Source organism: Capricornis sumatraensis, chromosome 6 (assembly GCF_032405125.1).
Source record: "Capricornis sumatraensis isolate serow.1 chromosome 6, serow.2, whole genome shotgun sequence".
In the NCBI taxonomy this organism is placed as follows: domain Eukaryota; kingdom Metazoa; phylum Chordata; class Mammalia; order Artiodactyla; family Bovidae; genus Capricornis; species Capricornis sumatraensis.
The window spans coordinates 70,376,990-70,391,877 of NC_091074.1; the positions used below are offsets into that span (position 1 = coordinate 70,376,990).

The 14,888-nt window shown below is 50.7% G+C and overlaps 1 protein-coding gene across 1 annotated transcript; it reads right to left on the reverse strand.

The window, feature by feature from the left end:
* Window positions 1-1,574: 1,574 nt before the first annotated feature.
* Window positions 1,575-14,361, reverse strand: IGFBPL1 (insulin like growth factor binding protein like 1). The gene is made up of 4 exons (XM_068973528.1): window positions 13,914-14,361; window positions 4,414-4,523; window positions 3,626-3,742; window positions 1,575-1,724 (listed from the first exon to the last, which is right to left on the reverse strand). Exons 1-4 carry the CDS (start codon window positions 14,359-14,361, stop codon window positions 1,575-1,577), a joined length of 825 nt encoding a protein of 274 aa, XP_068829629.1.
* Window positions 14,362-14,888: the final 527 nt, after the last annotated feature.

Consider the following 14,888-nt stretch of genomic DNA (forward strand, 5'->3'; position numbering starts at 1 on the left):
AGTATAAAAAGGCTACATGCACTCTGTTTTCCCAAGGTTTGTTTGCCCTGCTAAAAACTACATCTGCATACGAATCTAGTTTGCATCTAATATTTAAAAACATACAAAAGGGGTCATCTACAAACACAGTTTTTCTAATTCTTCACAAAGTGAAATGATCCATGACTTGACTTTTCCATCATCCTGTGATCAAGTTTCTAAGACCCTAGAAGAAAAGAGGGAAAAAAAAATTAGAGAAAAAAAGCCTGCTCTGTCATACTCAACTACATGTTAGACAGAAGGTGGGGATAATGACCCTAACTTTAAATCTCTCCCCAACCAGAAGGGGTGCTGGTGGGAGCAGAGGTGCCTATGGGGATACCAGAATTACATATAAGACCTATGGGTGGGCATTTCAGAGAGGCAGATTCCAGCGTAATATGAGGAGGAACTTTCAATTACTGGAAAAATCCACCGATGGTTTTTTGGTGGTACAGAGCTCTGTGTCCCCGGAGTTATGTAAGCAAGAGCCGGCCTATTCTGAAGGCTGCAGAGAAAACTCAAGAGCTGGGCAGTGGCAATGGCTTAAAATTCCATGACTCTTTGTGACTTCTTTTGAAAACTCAACTATAATAGACTATATTCATAGCCTGGTATTATTTCTGTTTTAAAAATATAATTATATACTTATACATATATTTAAAATATGAAACATATATATATATATATATATATATATATATATATATACACGTGTATATACATAAGTATACATAAAGGGAAAAAAATCCTGATACCTGGCTTTTTGATACATAAATGTTTCTATTTGTTGTTGTCGTTTAGTCACTAAGTCTTATCCAATTCTGCGACCCCCATGGACTGTAACCCACCAGGCTCCTCTGTCCATGGGATTTCCCAGGCAAGAATATTGGAGTGGGTTGCCATTTCCTTCTCCAGGGGATCTTTCTGACCCAGGGATCGAACCTGCATCTCCTGCATTGGTAGGCAGATTCCTTACTGCTGAGCCATATAAATAACAATACACATATATAAAACCTTAAAGTATCAGGAGGACAACTGTAAGAGCCATCTCCTAACTGAATTTCTGTTGGACGATTTTACACCTTACATTTTCCTCCCTGTTTCTAGAAGCTCTAACTACTTGCAGAGCTACGCATAAGGGAACAGAACCATGAAGCTCAGACTGTCTTCTTTGTGCGTGTTTTCACCCGGGCACCGTCACAGTGAGCATGTCTGCCCTCTCAGCACCCTCACAGCGCAGACTTGGAGGAAATATTCCATTCAGCCTCAGAAGCAGAAAAAAATAAAAAAAATTAGTGGTCTCTTCCACCTGGACACCCCTAACGTTCACAGCTCTTGACTTGGCATGCTAGTGGGAAGCCCAGCGTGACATGTGTGTAGAACACACCAGAGTCTACCTGCCAACTGTGATATGTTCTGCTCTTGGTTTGCCTTCCTCTGTTTCCCTCAATTCAGTATTTTTCTTCTTATTTATTATGCATCTTATAACTCATCTCAACCTCTGTGACAGAGTTGTACAAACTCAGATGACTTGAAACACGCACATGCCCCCATCACAGGCGGTCATCTGGAGCGGGGAAGCGGGGTGCTCGGTACTGACTCCGATCCACCACGGTCACCGTGCCATGCGACTGGGCCTCCCCGACTGCGTTGGCTGAATGGCACTGGTACACCCCCTCGTCTTCCTTCCTCAGAGGGTTGATCTAGAAGTTAAACAGGCAAGTTTATACAGTCATACATGATGACACAGCAAAATCACTTACTTAGTTCATAATGATCTTGAACACTTACAGCTTTTTGGAATAAGACCGAGTTCACCCTCTTATTTGTCTTCTTGTCTTGGCTGCTGAGACAGAGTTAAACTTCCTTCTCAGTACCCTCTGTATCCTGGCTCTCGTTTTAATGTTTCCTGCATCCTGCCTTTTACTGAGAGCAACCTGGTCCTCTTATTGAAGGTGACAGGTATAGATTCTAAGGAAAATGTGTCTGTGCTCAGTCACTCAGTCAGGTCTGACTCTTTGTGACCCCATGGACAAAATAACACCTTTCCCCTGCCTCTCCTTGTAACAAAGCAGGGGAGTATGTTAGATTTGAAAAAGCCACAGACCCAGTTGCATCCTGAGCCTCTGAGCTGGGTGGAGAAGTTGCCAAACCTGGCAGAGGTGGGGACGGAATCAGAAGGGCACTCTGGAGAGCCCATCTCACACCCCTGCAGAGCTGATGCACAGCAGCGCCCTCCTTGCTTTCTCTCATCAGAACAGCGTCTCTCAACTGTGAGTCACTTCAGACCTGAGAGGGTTTACGCACCCTGTCTCATTTTGATCCCATCATGGCTGAAGCGGAGCGTCATTATCCTCACATTACAGGAGACTCACCAGTAAGTCACAGGCTGTTAGGGTCACCAGACATGGTCCAGTCCAAAGCCCCCTTTTTAGGCTGTGGACACTGAAGCTCATGGAGATAGAGTGACTAGCCCCACATGGGCCCTTACCTTCTTACTCCATCACCCTCTCAATCACAGGGCATTCCCTCTTCTCAGCCACACTGCTGCATGTGGCATGGGAGAGCCCTGGAGGAGGATGGGAACGTGCTGTCCACCCGCCGCCCCCCACCCTTGCTACTCCCCTTACCAGCCATGTGGTCTTAGTCAAGTGTATTAGTTTTCTATGGCTCTGTTACAAATGACCACATGCTCAACGGCTTAAGACAACACAAACTTACTATGTACACCTCTTGAAGTCAGACGTCCAAATGGGTCTCAGTGGGCTAAAGTCAGAGTATCGGCAGGGTTCCTTCTTTCCAGATGCCCTAAGAGAAGCATTCTAGAGGCTGCCTGTAGTCCTTAGCCTGTGGCTCCTTCCTGCATCCTCAAAGCCAGCAATAGCAGTTCATGTCTTCCGACACTGCCATCTCTGGCTCTCTCCCCTGCCTCTCTTTTCTACATTTAAAAGACTCCTGTGATTGTATCAGGGCCACCCAGATAGCTCAGGATAACTTTATTAAAGTCAGTTGATTAATAACCTTAATTCCATCTGCAACCTTATTCCCCTCTTGCCATATAACACATCCACCAGTTCCAGGGATTAGGACATGGACATCTTCCTGAGGCCATATTCTGCCTACCAGTGAGATCACTTCTGCTCTCAGGCATTATACTACTTGCCCTGATTTCCTCACAGTTACTGTAGGGCCCAGGGAGAAATGGATAAGAGCATTTGAAAGGTGTAACATGTCTCAGAAATATAAAAGGTGCTTTATAAGGGCCAGTCAATAACAGCCAGTGAAGTGAAAGTCACTCAGTCGTGTCCAACTCTTTGCGACCCCATGGACTATACAGCCCATGGAATTCTCCAAGCCAGAATACTGGAGTGGGTAGCCTGTCCCTTCTCCAGGGGATCTTCCCAACCCAGGGATTGAACTCAGGTCTCCCACATTACAGGCAGATTCTTGGGAAGCCCAAGAACACTGTAGTTGGTAACCTATCCCTTCTCCAGCAGATCTTCCTGACCCAGGAATTGAACCGGGGTCTCCTGCATTGCAAGTGGATTCTTTACTAGCTGAGCTACCAGGGAAGCCCATGAGTATCAACAAATGAGATACTCACCAAAACCCAGGCCGTGGCCTCATGGTCAGAAGGGCCCCCTCGCACCTGGACAGCTATGTTGATGTGGTCCCCAGGCAGGTCCTCCATTACCTGGGTGCCCTCAGGAGACCGTGTGACCTATAGAAGACAGAAAAACCAGGAGTGATTTAGAAAAATCATTTCTGAATAAGGACCATCCCACAGACATCCTCACTGTCTTCACCTTCCCGCTGACTTGAAGGCTGAGACCCTAGTATCTCATTCCTATTAAACATCAGTTTCTTCTTAAGCCTGAATATATGTACAGACAGCACCCCCTGCTGGACAGCAGAGATACAGACATCACCACCACCAGAATTTCATGGCCCTTCTCAGGGCTGTTGAGATAAGAAAACAACATAGGCTGTACTCATCTCCATCTCTCAAAAACTGAGCTGCAGGAAGATCTAGTTTTAGGATAGGATCGGGTCACCTACCACCAACAAAGTCCTTCTAAAACCCAGATCCAGTAGATGAGGCTCTAACGTCATCTCAGCTGACCTAGGCTAGATAAACAGCAGAACTTCCTGGACAGCTGAGTGGCAAAGGGAGCAAACAGCCACACCCCTTCTCTGGGGTAAAAGTTTTAAATCATAAATCTGGAGGCAGAGGAATGAAACATATTTTTTGTAATCCTCCAATTCACATAAGAGATAAACACACACACACGCACACTTCAAAACATTTATACTTTCCCCCCAGCCACACACACACACACACACACACACACACACACACACACATGCAGAGAAGTTCTTGGATATAAATACCTTCCTCCACGTGACAGCTGGGGTGGGCACAGCCCTCACCTCACAGGACAGGTACACCTGTGCCCCGGTGACATTGTGAACACTCTGGGGTGGGGTGATGACCACAGGAGCTGGGAGAAAAAGACAAGGGAAGACAACCTTGACCCTGGCCAAGCCCTTCACCTCTGAGATCCCCTGCCTGCACATAGCATGCTGGGACAGGTGAGGCCTCCCCACACGGAAAGGACACACTCAGAGGTAAGGCATCCTAGAAGGGAGCTCTCCTTAGACCTGAAAGGATGGCTTCATCTCCTCCTTCATTGCCTCTTTTCTACCAACAGGAAAACAGGGATCCAGAGAGGAAAGACGACTTCTGTCTGTGGTCTCATCACACTCCCTCCCAGGACCCCTCCCAGGATCCCTCCCAGCTGCCATCTGCTTACAGCTCAACTACACGACAGGGTGGCAGGCTCTGGGAGGGGCTGGTGTCTTCTAACAGATGGGCTTTTCTCCTTCCGCATCGAGGGCGTTCAAAGAATAATGCCACAAAGCACAGCTGCCCTCACCCCCTGCTGAGACCCCCTGCGGTTCAAGATGCTCATTTGCATATCACAGGCTCCACCAACCTCCCCATCCCCATCCTCAAGGGCAAAACTGCAGGCATGGATGCTGAGCCTCTGCTGCTGCCAGAGGAAAGTAAATCAGGGAACTGGGCAATGTGGTGCTAGGCTGCCAGGACTTTACAGAAAGACGGAGGGAATGGGCTTGCCAGGCGGGACGGGAAAGCACATGGCGTTTGAGTTAGACATTCTTTTTTATATGCTTATTTTATCATTTATTTGGGTCCTAGTTGTGGCACTGGATATTTAGTCGCGGCACGTGGGATCAGTTCCCTGAACAGGGATCAAACCCCCAGCGCCCTGCATTGGGAAAGTCACTGGACCGCCAGGGAAGTCCTGAGTTAGATGTTCTTAGCTGATACTCCGCACTCGTTCATCCTTCTCCCTGAAGCCAGCCCCTACTCTGCTTACACTGGGTCTAAAAGAAGCCCAGCTGCCTTGGCCTTCAGGCCCTCCATGCTTGCCCGCCCAGCCCTGCCTGTCCTCTATTTGGGATGCACCGCAGCTGCCCATCCTGAGGGCCTGGGGGTGTGTCCCAGTGCAGTGCCAGGGATCTGCCCACTTTGACCTGCTGAATCTCAGCCTGCCTCACAGTGCAGGTGCTTCATCTGGTCTCCCCAGCCTACCCTCGCAGCTGAGGCCAGTGTCTTGGGGAGGTGCAATGTGGAGGCCTGGCCAAGAGAACGCTCTCTGCTCAGGTTTGCTGTCTTTAAGATGGGGATGCGTGTGTGCTAAGTTGCTTCACTTGTGTCCGACTCTGCAATACTATGGACTGTAGCCTGCCAGGCTTCTCTGTCCATGGGATTCTCCAGGGAAGAACACTGGAGTGGGTTCCCATGCCCTCCTCCAGGGGATCTTTCTGAGATGAGGATAATAGCCCCTGAGCTGATTTTAGTACGTGTTGAGTGTGAAAGGGAGGGTTTAAGGTAGCACAGTGTGCAAGTGCGGGGCAGGGTAGGCCTGTCAAACAGATGACTCCGCAAAGAAACACATGACCAATTAAAGAGTAAACACATTCATCCCTGGGCATCAAACTGCAGAGTCCACGACTCTTGGCACTTTGCCTGGTGACTGATGGACATGCCCTCTGCCCTCCACAGGCCAGCCTTGGAGAAGGAAAGGGCCTTTCCCAGCCAAGGTGAGGCTGCAGTGAAAAAGGAGAACAAAGGGAGAGAGACAGAAGGCTGGATGAAGAGCACGGAGGGAAAGAATGAAAGGGCGCAGAAATGGGACAGGTCTGGACCCTCTAGACAGACTAGGGAGCGGACCCTGTCAAACTGACGCCAAAAGGTCTCTGAGAAATTGTCTTAGAGCTTCTTATTTCAAACTGGAGAGGCCCACCTCCCCAGAGCATGTGCCTGACGGTCTGTGATGGACTCACCTAGCCTCCACTTGCATGCCCCCAGTGATGGAGAGCTCACTGCTTATAAAGCCAGGCCCTTCCATCCTTGACTCTTCTAGTAAGAAAGGTTGTCCTCACCTGGAGTTAAAACCTGCGTCCTGTAACTCCCACCTATTGATCCCAGGGCTGCCAGGAGCCCTATAAGAGCCCTGGTTACCTCAAGTGGCCTCCAGTAAGTTGAACAGAAACCCTGCTCTCCTCACCCCAGGCTTTTTTCTTCCCCCTCCAGCTGATCAGCTCACTCCTGCTGTGACCAACTGAATGCCCTCTAAGCACCACACCTCTACCCACAACCCCGAGTGTAGCCAGTGCCCCGAATAAACCAAGGTTCCAGGCTTCTAACATCACCCGGCACGCCCCAGCCACCGGCCAACCAGCACAAAGAACCACAGCACCCCTGCTCTATGGCAGAGCCCCATCTGCAGTGGACAACAGAGACAGTCTAATTTATTCACGTCCTCCTGCCAGCACCGCCTCCCCCGGAGCCCAACCAGTCCTCAAATGGCTCGCTGTGGGGACACTCAGAACTGCAGCTTATTCTAAAGCCCTCAGTAGATTCCAAAGGGACACTCAATCAGCATGTGTTACTTCCGTTCATGTAGAGCCATAAATTTTAAATGAGATTTCATCAGTCCCTTTCAAGCCTAAATGAATAAGCCAGTAAATCACATTTCATCTTTCTCTCTCTCTCCTTGCATTTCCCTCTTTTTCCATAACTACAGTTAAAGGCCGTCTTGGAAATACTGCCTTTTGCCACTAGTTTCACGCCAGAAAATAGCATTTCTTTTCCAAAAGAGCCCACTGCTTTTGGCAATAAAGTGACATTCAAGCTTTGATTTATTTTTAAATGTATACACAGTACATTCATTCTTTCTAGTGTACAGTTCTAAGTTTTGACAATGCATACACCGTGTAACCACTACCATAACTCAAGATATAGCAGTGTTCAGTTATTTCAAAAAATTTCCTTCTGTAGCTTAATCTAGTTTTAATTTAAACATATCTGATTTTAAATGTAGAGATTTTTATCCATAATAGCTCTTTAAAATCAGCCATCATTATCATGATAGTGTGTGTGTGTGTGTGTGCTTAGTCGTGGCCAACTCTTTGTGACCCCATGACTGTAGCCCACCAGGCTCCTCTGTCCATGGGATTTTCCTGGCAAGAACACTGAAGTGGGTTGCCATTTCCTGCTCCAGGGGGATATTCACAACCCAGGGATCGACTCTGTGTCTCCTGCACTGCAGGCGAATTCTTTACCACTGAGCCACCTGGGAATCCCATCATGATAGTAATAATGCCACCCTTCCGCTTACAGGGTTAAGCCATTTGATCTTTCCAGCAGTCTCCCCAGCTGCCATCTGAGGGAGCTAGCCAGGGTTACCGAGCCTTACACAGCAGGGTAAGACCATGAGCCCAGGGGGCTCAGTCCCATAACATCCTGCCTTCTCCTGAGATGACACTTCCATGTCTGACACCCTCTCATCTTCACACCAGTCATGGGAAGTAGGTGCTTTTAGCTCCACTTAACATATAAGAAATCCAAAGCTCAGAAAGGTGAAGCACCTGGGGGAGCAAGGATGCAAACCTAGGCACTCTGATTTCATTCATTCCACATGAATGTTAAGGGTGAAACATATGTTAGCCATATGGACTCCATCCCAGAATAAGAATGAGTTCCTAAGGTATCGTCTTGGGGGCCCCCAAGACAAGTCCCAGGATCAGTGACTTGCTACAAGGACTCACGGGACTTGGCACAGTTTATTCAAAGTGGGATTTATTACAACAAAGGAGACAAAGCAAACCAGCAAAGGGAAAAGAGATTCATGGCGCAAAGGCTCAGGAAACCAGGAGCATGCTTTCAGAAGCCTCTCCCAGCGGAGTCGCAGAGGACGAGCCACTTAATTGTGCAGCACAACCTGTGACAACACATACGACAGGCCCCTACCAAGGAGGCTCGCTAGACACTCAGTGCCTAGGGTTTATATTGGGAGCCAGTCCCCTAGGCACCCTCTGCCTACTACATACCAAAATTCCAGACTCCCAAGAGGAAGGCAGGTGTGCAGCATAAACCATGCTGATTGTACAGTTCACATGCAGTGAGTGACTCTTCTCAATTCTGGAGATGGTGGGACGCCTCCACACATCCAAATTCTCAGTGGGCCTTTCCAAGGACAGCAATCTCAGGCCCGCCACATTTACTCTTCTGCACAGAAATGAAACCCTTCCAGCATCACCCCAGGGAGCAGCTCTTGTGACGATACCATTAAATGGGTGGTGTGTCCATAATCCTGGCAGGATGCTCCCAGTCTTACTGCTCCCAAGAGCTCACTGAAGTGTGGCACTGAGGCCCTGCAACTTGTGACTACCCTGGGAACTCAGGCTCAGTCCTGTCTCGCCCACACCCCAGTCTCTTCTTCTTTAAAATGGGCACAGGAGTCCATTCTCCCCCTGCTGCCCTCCGCGTGGGCTCCTGTGAGGACAATCACAAGGATTCCAGCTTGCACGGAGGGACCTGCAGACTCCACAGGGTGTGCCATCCCAAGGGTAGTCTCTGCGAAGATGCTGAGACCCTCCACGGGCCTCTGGGGAACGGGCTATTGGTGGGCCTTTCCCAGGAGGCTCCAGAGGCTGTGGCCTGCAGCCCTCTTTCTGGAGACCCCAGCCCACTGCCACCTGAGCTGCCACTCTCCTGGAAGAGCCAGGGCTCTCCTCTCCACTGGCCCTTGGCAAGAGTCACGTGGCTTTCAGGAGAGGATGGTGCCTGGTCAGCCCTGCCTGGGAATCTGCTGGTTTTGTCTCCCTAGCTCTTCCTTGCTAAACACTTGCTTCCTTCTGCTCATGTCAGCTACAGCCCTGGAAATGCTGGGATGGCACAAGCCCACCCATCAGGGAACAGAACAGTCACCGAGGTGTACACCCTCAGAGGCAGCACAGAGGGTGGGCAAAACAGGACTGTGCCTGTGTGCTCAGTCGCTTGAGTCGTGTCCGAGTCTTTGCGACCCTGTAAACTGCAGCCCACCAGGCTCCTCTGTCCAGGGGATTCTCCAGGCAAGAATACTGGAGTAGGTTGCCATGCCCTCCTCGGGGGGATCTTCCCAAACTGGGGCCCGAACTTGGATCTTTCCTGCATTGTAGGTGGATTCTTTACCCACTGAGCCACCTGAGAAGCTCAAACACTACCAAGGGAAAGCCAAAATGCCTGGGGGTCTGGCCACCAACCACCGGGCAAGTTGCTAACAATTTTCTCCTTATCTGCAAATGAGGATAATGACCACAGCCCCACATCCTCTGGGCTGAAGGGAAAGAATGGATGTGACTGTGTTATTAACCTTGTGGATCTATAGAAATGAAAAGGATCGATATTATTACTGTAGTGTGTGGGGAGCTGTCCCCCCACCCCATGGACTGAGTATGTCCTTGATGGCTGGAATAAAAGATCTTCCCTAATGTCTCCAAGATTTGTCTAAAGTTAATGGTGCTTGGGAAAGAAAGAATATCAAAAGTCATCTCCCAGGAACCCATCTGCTCATATGGAAAAGCACACAACCAAAGGGTTTAATAATCAGCGCCCTGAACAGCCCTGGTAATTTATGCTAATAGTCACATTACATGTGGAACCAGAAACAGCCTAATCCGGCTCCCTGCAGTGTGCGCCTCAAGCCCCCTCCCTCGGTATGAAAGGCTTTTGAGCACGAGGCCCCCCTTCTTTGTCCCTCTCACAAAGTGGCATTCGCTGCATCTCCTGGTTACCTGGTAACACAGGCTTTGCACAGACTGAGATTTCTAAGTGGAACTGGAATTTCAACCAAGGCGAATTTTCTAAGATTTAGGATCTCAATAGCTCACTGACGCTTCAGGGGCTTGGTTGGCATGGTACCCCGTTCCTATCTAATGCAGCACTCAAAACACGACCTCAACCTGCTGTCTGCAGGACCCCAACCTCCTCCCAGTGCTAGCAAATGATCAGGGTACATGGAACAAAGCAGCTTTTTAAAGTAATGATAACAAAACACTAACGACACCACCACCTTACTGTTGAGAAACAGAACCAATACCTCAGTACAGAATGAAGGTTCACCCTGCAGCATGGCACGCCAGTCCCGCAACGAGCCTGCCCCAGACGACTCTGGGTCTCATCTCCTCCGCCAACCAGCCCACTGGGAACTGCCTATGGTTCCACTGTTCACACTTGCCCCAGGAGCTCCTACCTCCTTGCCTTGGTTTATGCGGTGCTTCTCTGCCCCCGCTTCTCAGCCCAGGGATTTTCTACCCATCTTTCAAGCACCACTCAGCTGCTTCCCCTTGTGTGAAGCTATCCCTGTTCCTCTGAGGAGCCATCACCAGGTGCTGAAACAGAGGCACCAGCAGCGAGCCTTGGAGGGGAAAAGGAAGGTGGATTCAGACTGAGAAACTAAAGATTCAAAGGTAGCCAGTTTGCAGCACCTTCCTCATCAAGTTGCCAGCAGGTTATAGATACATGACTCCATCTGAAAAGAGTCAGGAACTGGAGCCCCACCTCGACCAGTCATGTGACTCCAGGAAACTCTCTTCTCACGGCCTTAGTTTGTCCTTCTATTAAGTGGGAGTGAGACCTGGCCAGGGTAGTTATAAAAAATCAAGAAAGAAGATGGAATGCAAAAGCGATTTCCAATAGCCAAAAATTATTTTTATGTCGGAGCCCAGTGAGTCTTCAATACATGTGTGTTGATCACAGGATTACTCTCATAATTCGAATTTGGGGGCATTTCAGAGCATAGGAGGAAAGGTCAGAATTTAAGCCTGAAATCACACCAGAGGTATTTGGGTACGAACACGTCCCACACTGCGAAACCTAATATTTACGGAGGCTTCATTCCCTTAAAGTCAGGTGCTGGCTTATTGAAGGCACAGGAGAGGACAGGGGAGGGGTGACTTTATTGCCAATACCGAAGCCGAACAGCTGCTCCTCTGACTCGATCTGTTTCCCGTCAAGCAGCGAGGTCCCCAGGGACATTGTTAAAAAGTGCTCCCATCGTGTTGTCTGAATAAAGGCTGGCTCGAGGGCAGCACAGAATGAGGTGCCATTTTCCCTAGCTGAAAAGATCCCTGGTCCACACCTTCCTGCTTCACCAGGGCCCAAGAGCAGGGGCCGCACAAACACTTCAGGACAGAACGCAATGGGATGATCGTGCTGGGGTCTGTGTAGTGGCCAATGACACAGCCGCTGGTAGGGAAGAAAGGCTAAATTGTGCGGAGGCCTGACGCCTGTCACTCCTGGGATCATTAAAAGCAGCTTCTGAATTACTTGTGTTTAGCTCCATAAACATCTTTACTCCCGGGGCCTGTGCCTGTGGTGGGCTCAGAGCCCACAGATCAGAGTGAAGGGGCTGTCACATTTACTTGTCATTTGGTAATTTTCAATGAATTAGGGGTACGGGACCTCCATCTGCCCACACTCTGGTAACCATGGCAACCGCCACCTGCCTGACTTAATACTCTCAAGTCCTATCCTGAAACAGTGCTGAACAGGGTGCTGGGGACCTGAAAGCCAGTCAGGTTTTACTGGTCACCCTGGACGAGTCCCCTGCCCCGAGGATCTCGGTCTCCTCCGTGTAATAGTAGATTGGCTCTAAATGCCTTCAAGGCAGCTCTCTCTTAGAAACAGAGTACCAGTCCAGGGAGGAATCATTTGAGAGCATCAGCACCGGTTAGTCTGGAGACCTGGTCAGCATTTCTCATGTCTCCTGCATGTGGAGTGGAAGTGTTACCTGTCTGGAAACAAAGATACTTGCCTCAGCAGAATTAACTGCTGAGGAAAGTAGATTGTAAAAACATGACAGAAAGGAGAAGGAAGGAGACAGGGCTGTTTAAATGCAGAAACAAAGGTTCGAAGTGGAGGGAGCTCAACAGTGACTCTACAGGGGCTGACACGGCCCCTGGAAGGGCCCAGCCCAAAGCCGCGGCCAGGGAAGCAGCAGCCAGCTCTCCCCTCCACAGGGAGCCCCAGTGCGGAACAGCCAGCAGTCACTTGCCTGTGCTCCCCGGGCTGCCTCAGACCCCTCAGTGGGCAGCACATTATTTCCAAGTTTCCAGAGACAGGGGCCTTCTTGCCTCATCTCCAACAACCCACTGGGTCTCCTGGACTTGAGGGCATCTAACTGGGATTCTTGGTGAAAGATAATACTTACTAGAAATTTCCAAATGCCGTCCCCCATCCCCAAGGCTTCCTTGTTGCAGCTGAAGTCCTGACACTGAATGAAGCATTTATATCTGCTCTTGGGTCTCCAGGCCCAGGCCAGAACCCCAAAGGTGGGCCTCCTTGGGACTCCCCTGGCACAAGCCCACCTATACTCTCCACTTCCCCCTCCAGGCCGCCTAGACAAGGGGCATTTCTCCAAAATCTAATGGCCCAGCAGGGTGCTTGACTGGGCATCCCTATACGAATATTTTGGTTTATTTCTGTTTGGTTTTGAAACATTACATGTAGAAAGTGAGCAAATATGGCACCCATAAATGGCTTTATTGTGATGTTAATGAAACTTCTGTTTTTAGGTCCCAAGCAATTAATCATTTTCTATTACTTTACTTAGAGTGAAGTAAAAGTGAAAGTCGCTCAGTCCTGTCTGACTCTGTGGCCCCAGGGACTATACGGTACATGGAATTCTCCAGGCAAGAATACTGGAGTGGGTAGCCGTTCCCTTCTCCAGGGGATCTTCCCATCCCAGGGATCCTGGGATCGAACCCAGGTCTCCCATTTTGCAGGCAGATTCTTTACCCTCTGAGCCACAGGGAAGCCCTTACTTAAAGTGGAACCACTTACTTAAAGTGGGACCCTCCAAATTCTGTAAACTTCAGTCTTATAAAACCTGGGGTCTGCCTCTGATGGCACCACAATCTCTCAGAGTTTAGGTCTCCCAAGGTTTTACCTGTCCTGGGTGAGAGCTTCCTCAAGATTCCCTGCAGGGCTGGACTCCACACTCAATGAACCTCCGTGCCCTGATCCCCAGACTCCAGAGTCCCAATCTGCAGCTCCAGCTCCTCCTGCTCCTCCAGCATCTCCATCTGCTCTCCCTCTTCATTCACACAACCCACCCCCGTCAGGTCCAAGGTGGGACCCCAGGGAGCTGGACCCAGTGGGAACACCCTGCTTCCCACACTCTCAGTCTTTCCGAGGCAAATATGCCAGACCTGCAAACAATTGTATCAGTAAGTACTTAAGTACCAAAAGGGACAGCAGGCTCACCAAAATTACGATCAGCTAGGTGACTGGTGACTCCAAGGGCTTGGTAAGAGAGGGTTCAGGACGTGGATTCCTGCCCCCCGCCCACAGACACACCCCTCACCCTCGTCTTCTTGAGTAACTGGCCAGGTGAGAAAACTGACCCCATAGGGAAAACTGAGGCCTGGGCAGAGCTGTCCATCGCTGTGCAGCAAGAGATCCTTCACCCCACGCCGCAGAGGGTCAGGGTCCCTCTTTTTCACACGCCCCAGCACCGCAGGGCAGAAGCTAGACTCACCAAATTCGCAGGGGCCGTCGTGCGCCTTGTGCAGGTGGCCAGGGAGCGCGCGGGGCGCCTGGCGGGCGCGCAGGCGCAGCGCGCAAACGCTGGGGTACGACCGGCCGTCGGAGCCGCAGACCGAGCCGCGCTGCGCGCACACGCACAGCCCGGTGCCCTCGGGCGCGGCCCCCGCGGCGCGGCTCGCACACACGAGCCCTGGGCCGCAACGCGCGCCGGCCCGGCCCCCGCAGCTCGCGCCCTCGGCGCCCAGGCAGCGCGCGCAGCAGCCGCACTCGTCGCGCGCCACGATGCCAGGCACCGGGCAGCCCACGGGCTCGGGACAGCGCTCGGGTCGGCACGGACCGCACTCCAGCTTTCGTCCGCCTGCGCTGCGGAGCCCGAGGCCCAGGGCTGGCAGCGGCTGCAGCACAAGCAGCAGCAGGAAGAGCCCGGGTGAGCGTGGCATGGTCCGCTCCCGGACAGCACTGGTGCCTCTGCTTCGTGCTTCTCTCTGCGCGCGCTGCGCCGCCACCCCGCCCGCCCCGCGACCGCTGATTGGCCGGGCCTGCACCGCCGGGCGCCAGCAGTCGGCTGCCCAGCTGAGACTAGCGCAGCGGGGTGGGCTGCTGGCCTGGCCTGGGCTCTGGGATGGAGGGATGTTCTGAGATCCGCTCTTCGACAATCAGTGGGCTCTTGGAGATCCCGTAGGGGCGGGAACTTGCCCAAGGTCGCTCTAGTAGAGCAAGGATTGGATATACAATCTCCGGATCCAAGGCTGGCTCTAAGTACTGTGCCCCTTAATCCAGAAGGATGCTCTCTTTTATTTTACTTTGCATTTAGTAGTTTCCCAAATTTTATTTTAAAAAAAAGGAATATATGGCTTAAAATGTCAAAGTTAACAAATGAATGTAACTATGAAAAGAGGACCTCCCTTCCACCTGATATCCCAATGCCCCAACCTAGTGTCAAGAGGGCACACCTGTAAATCAGGTT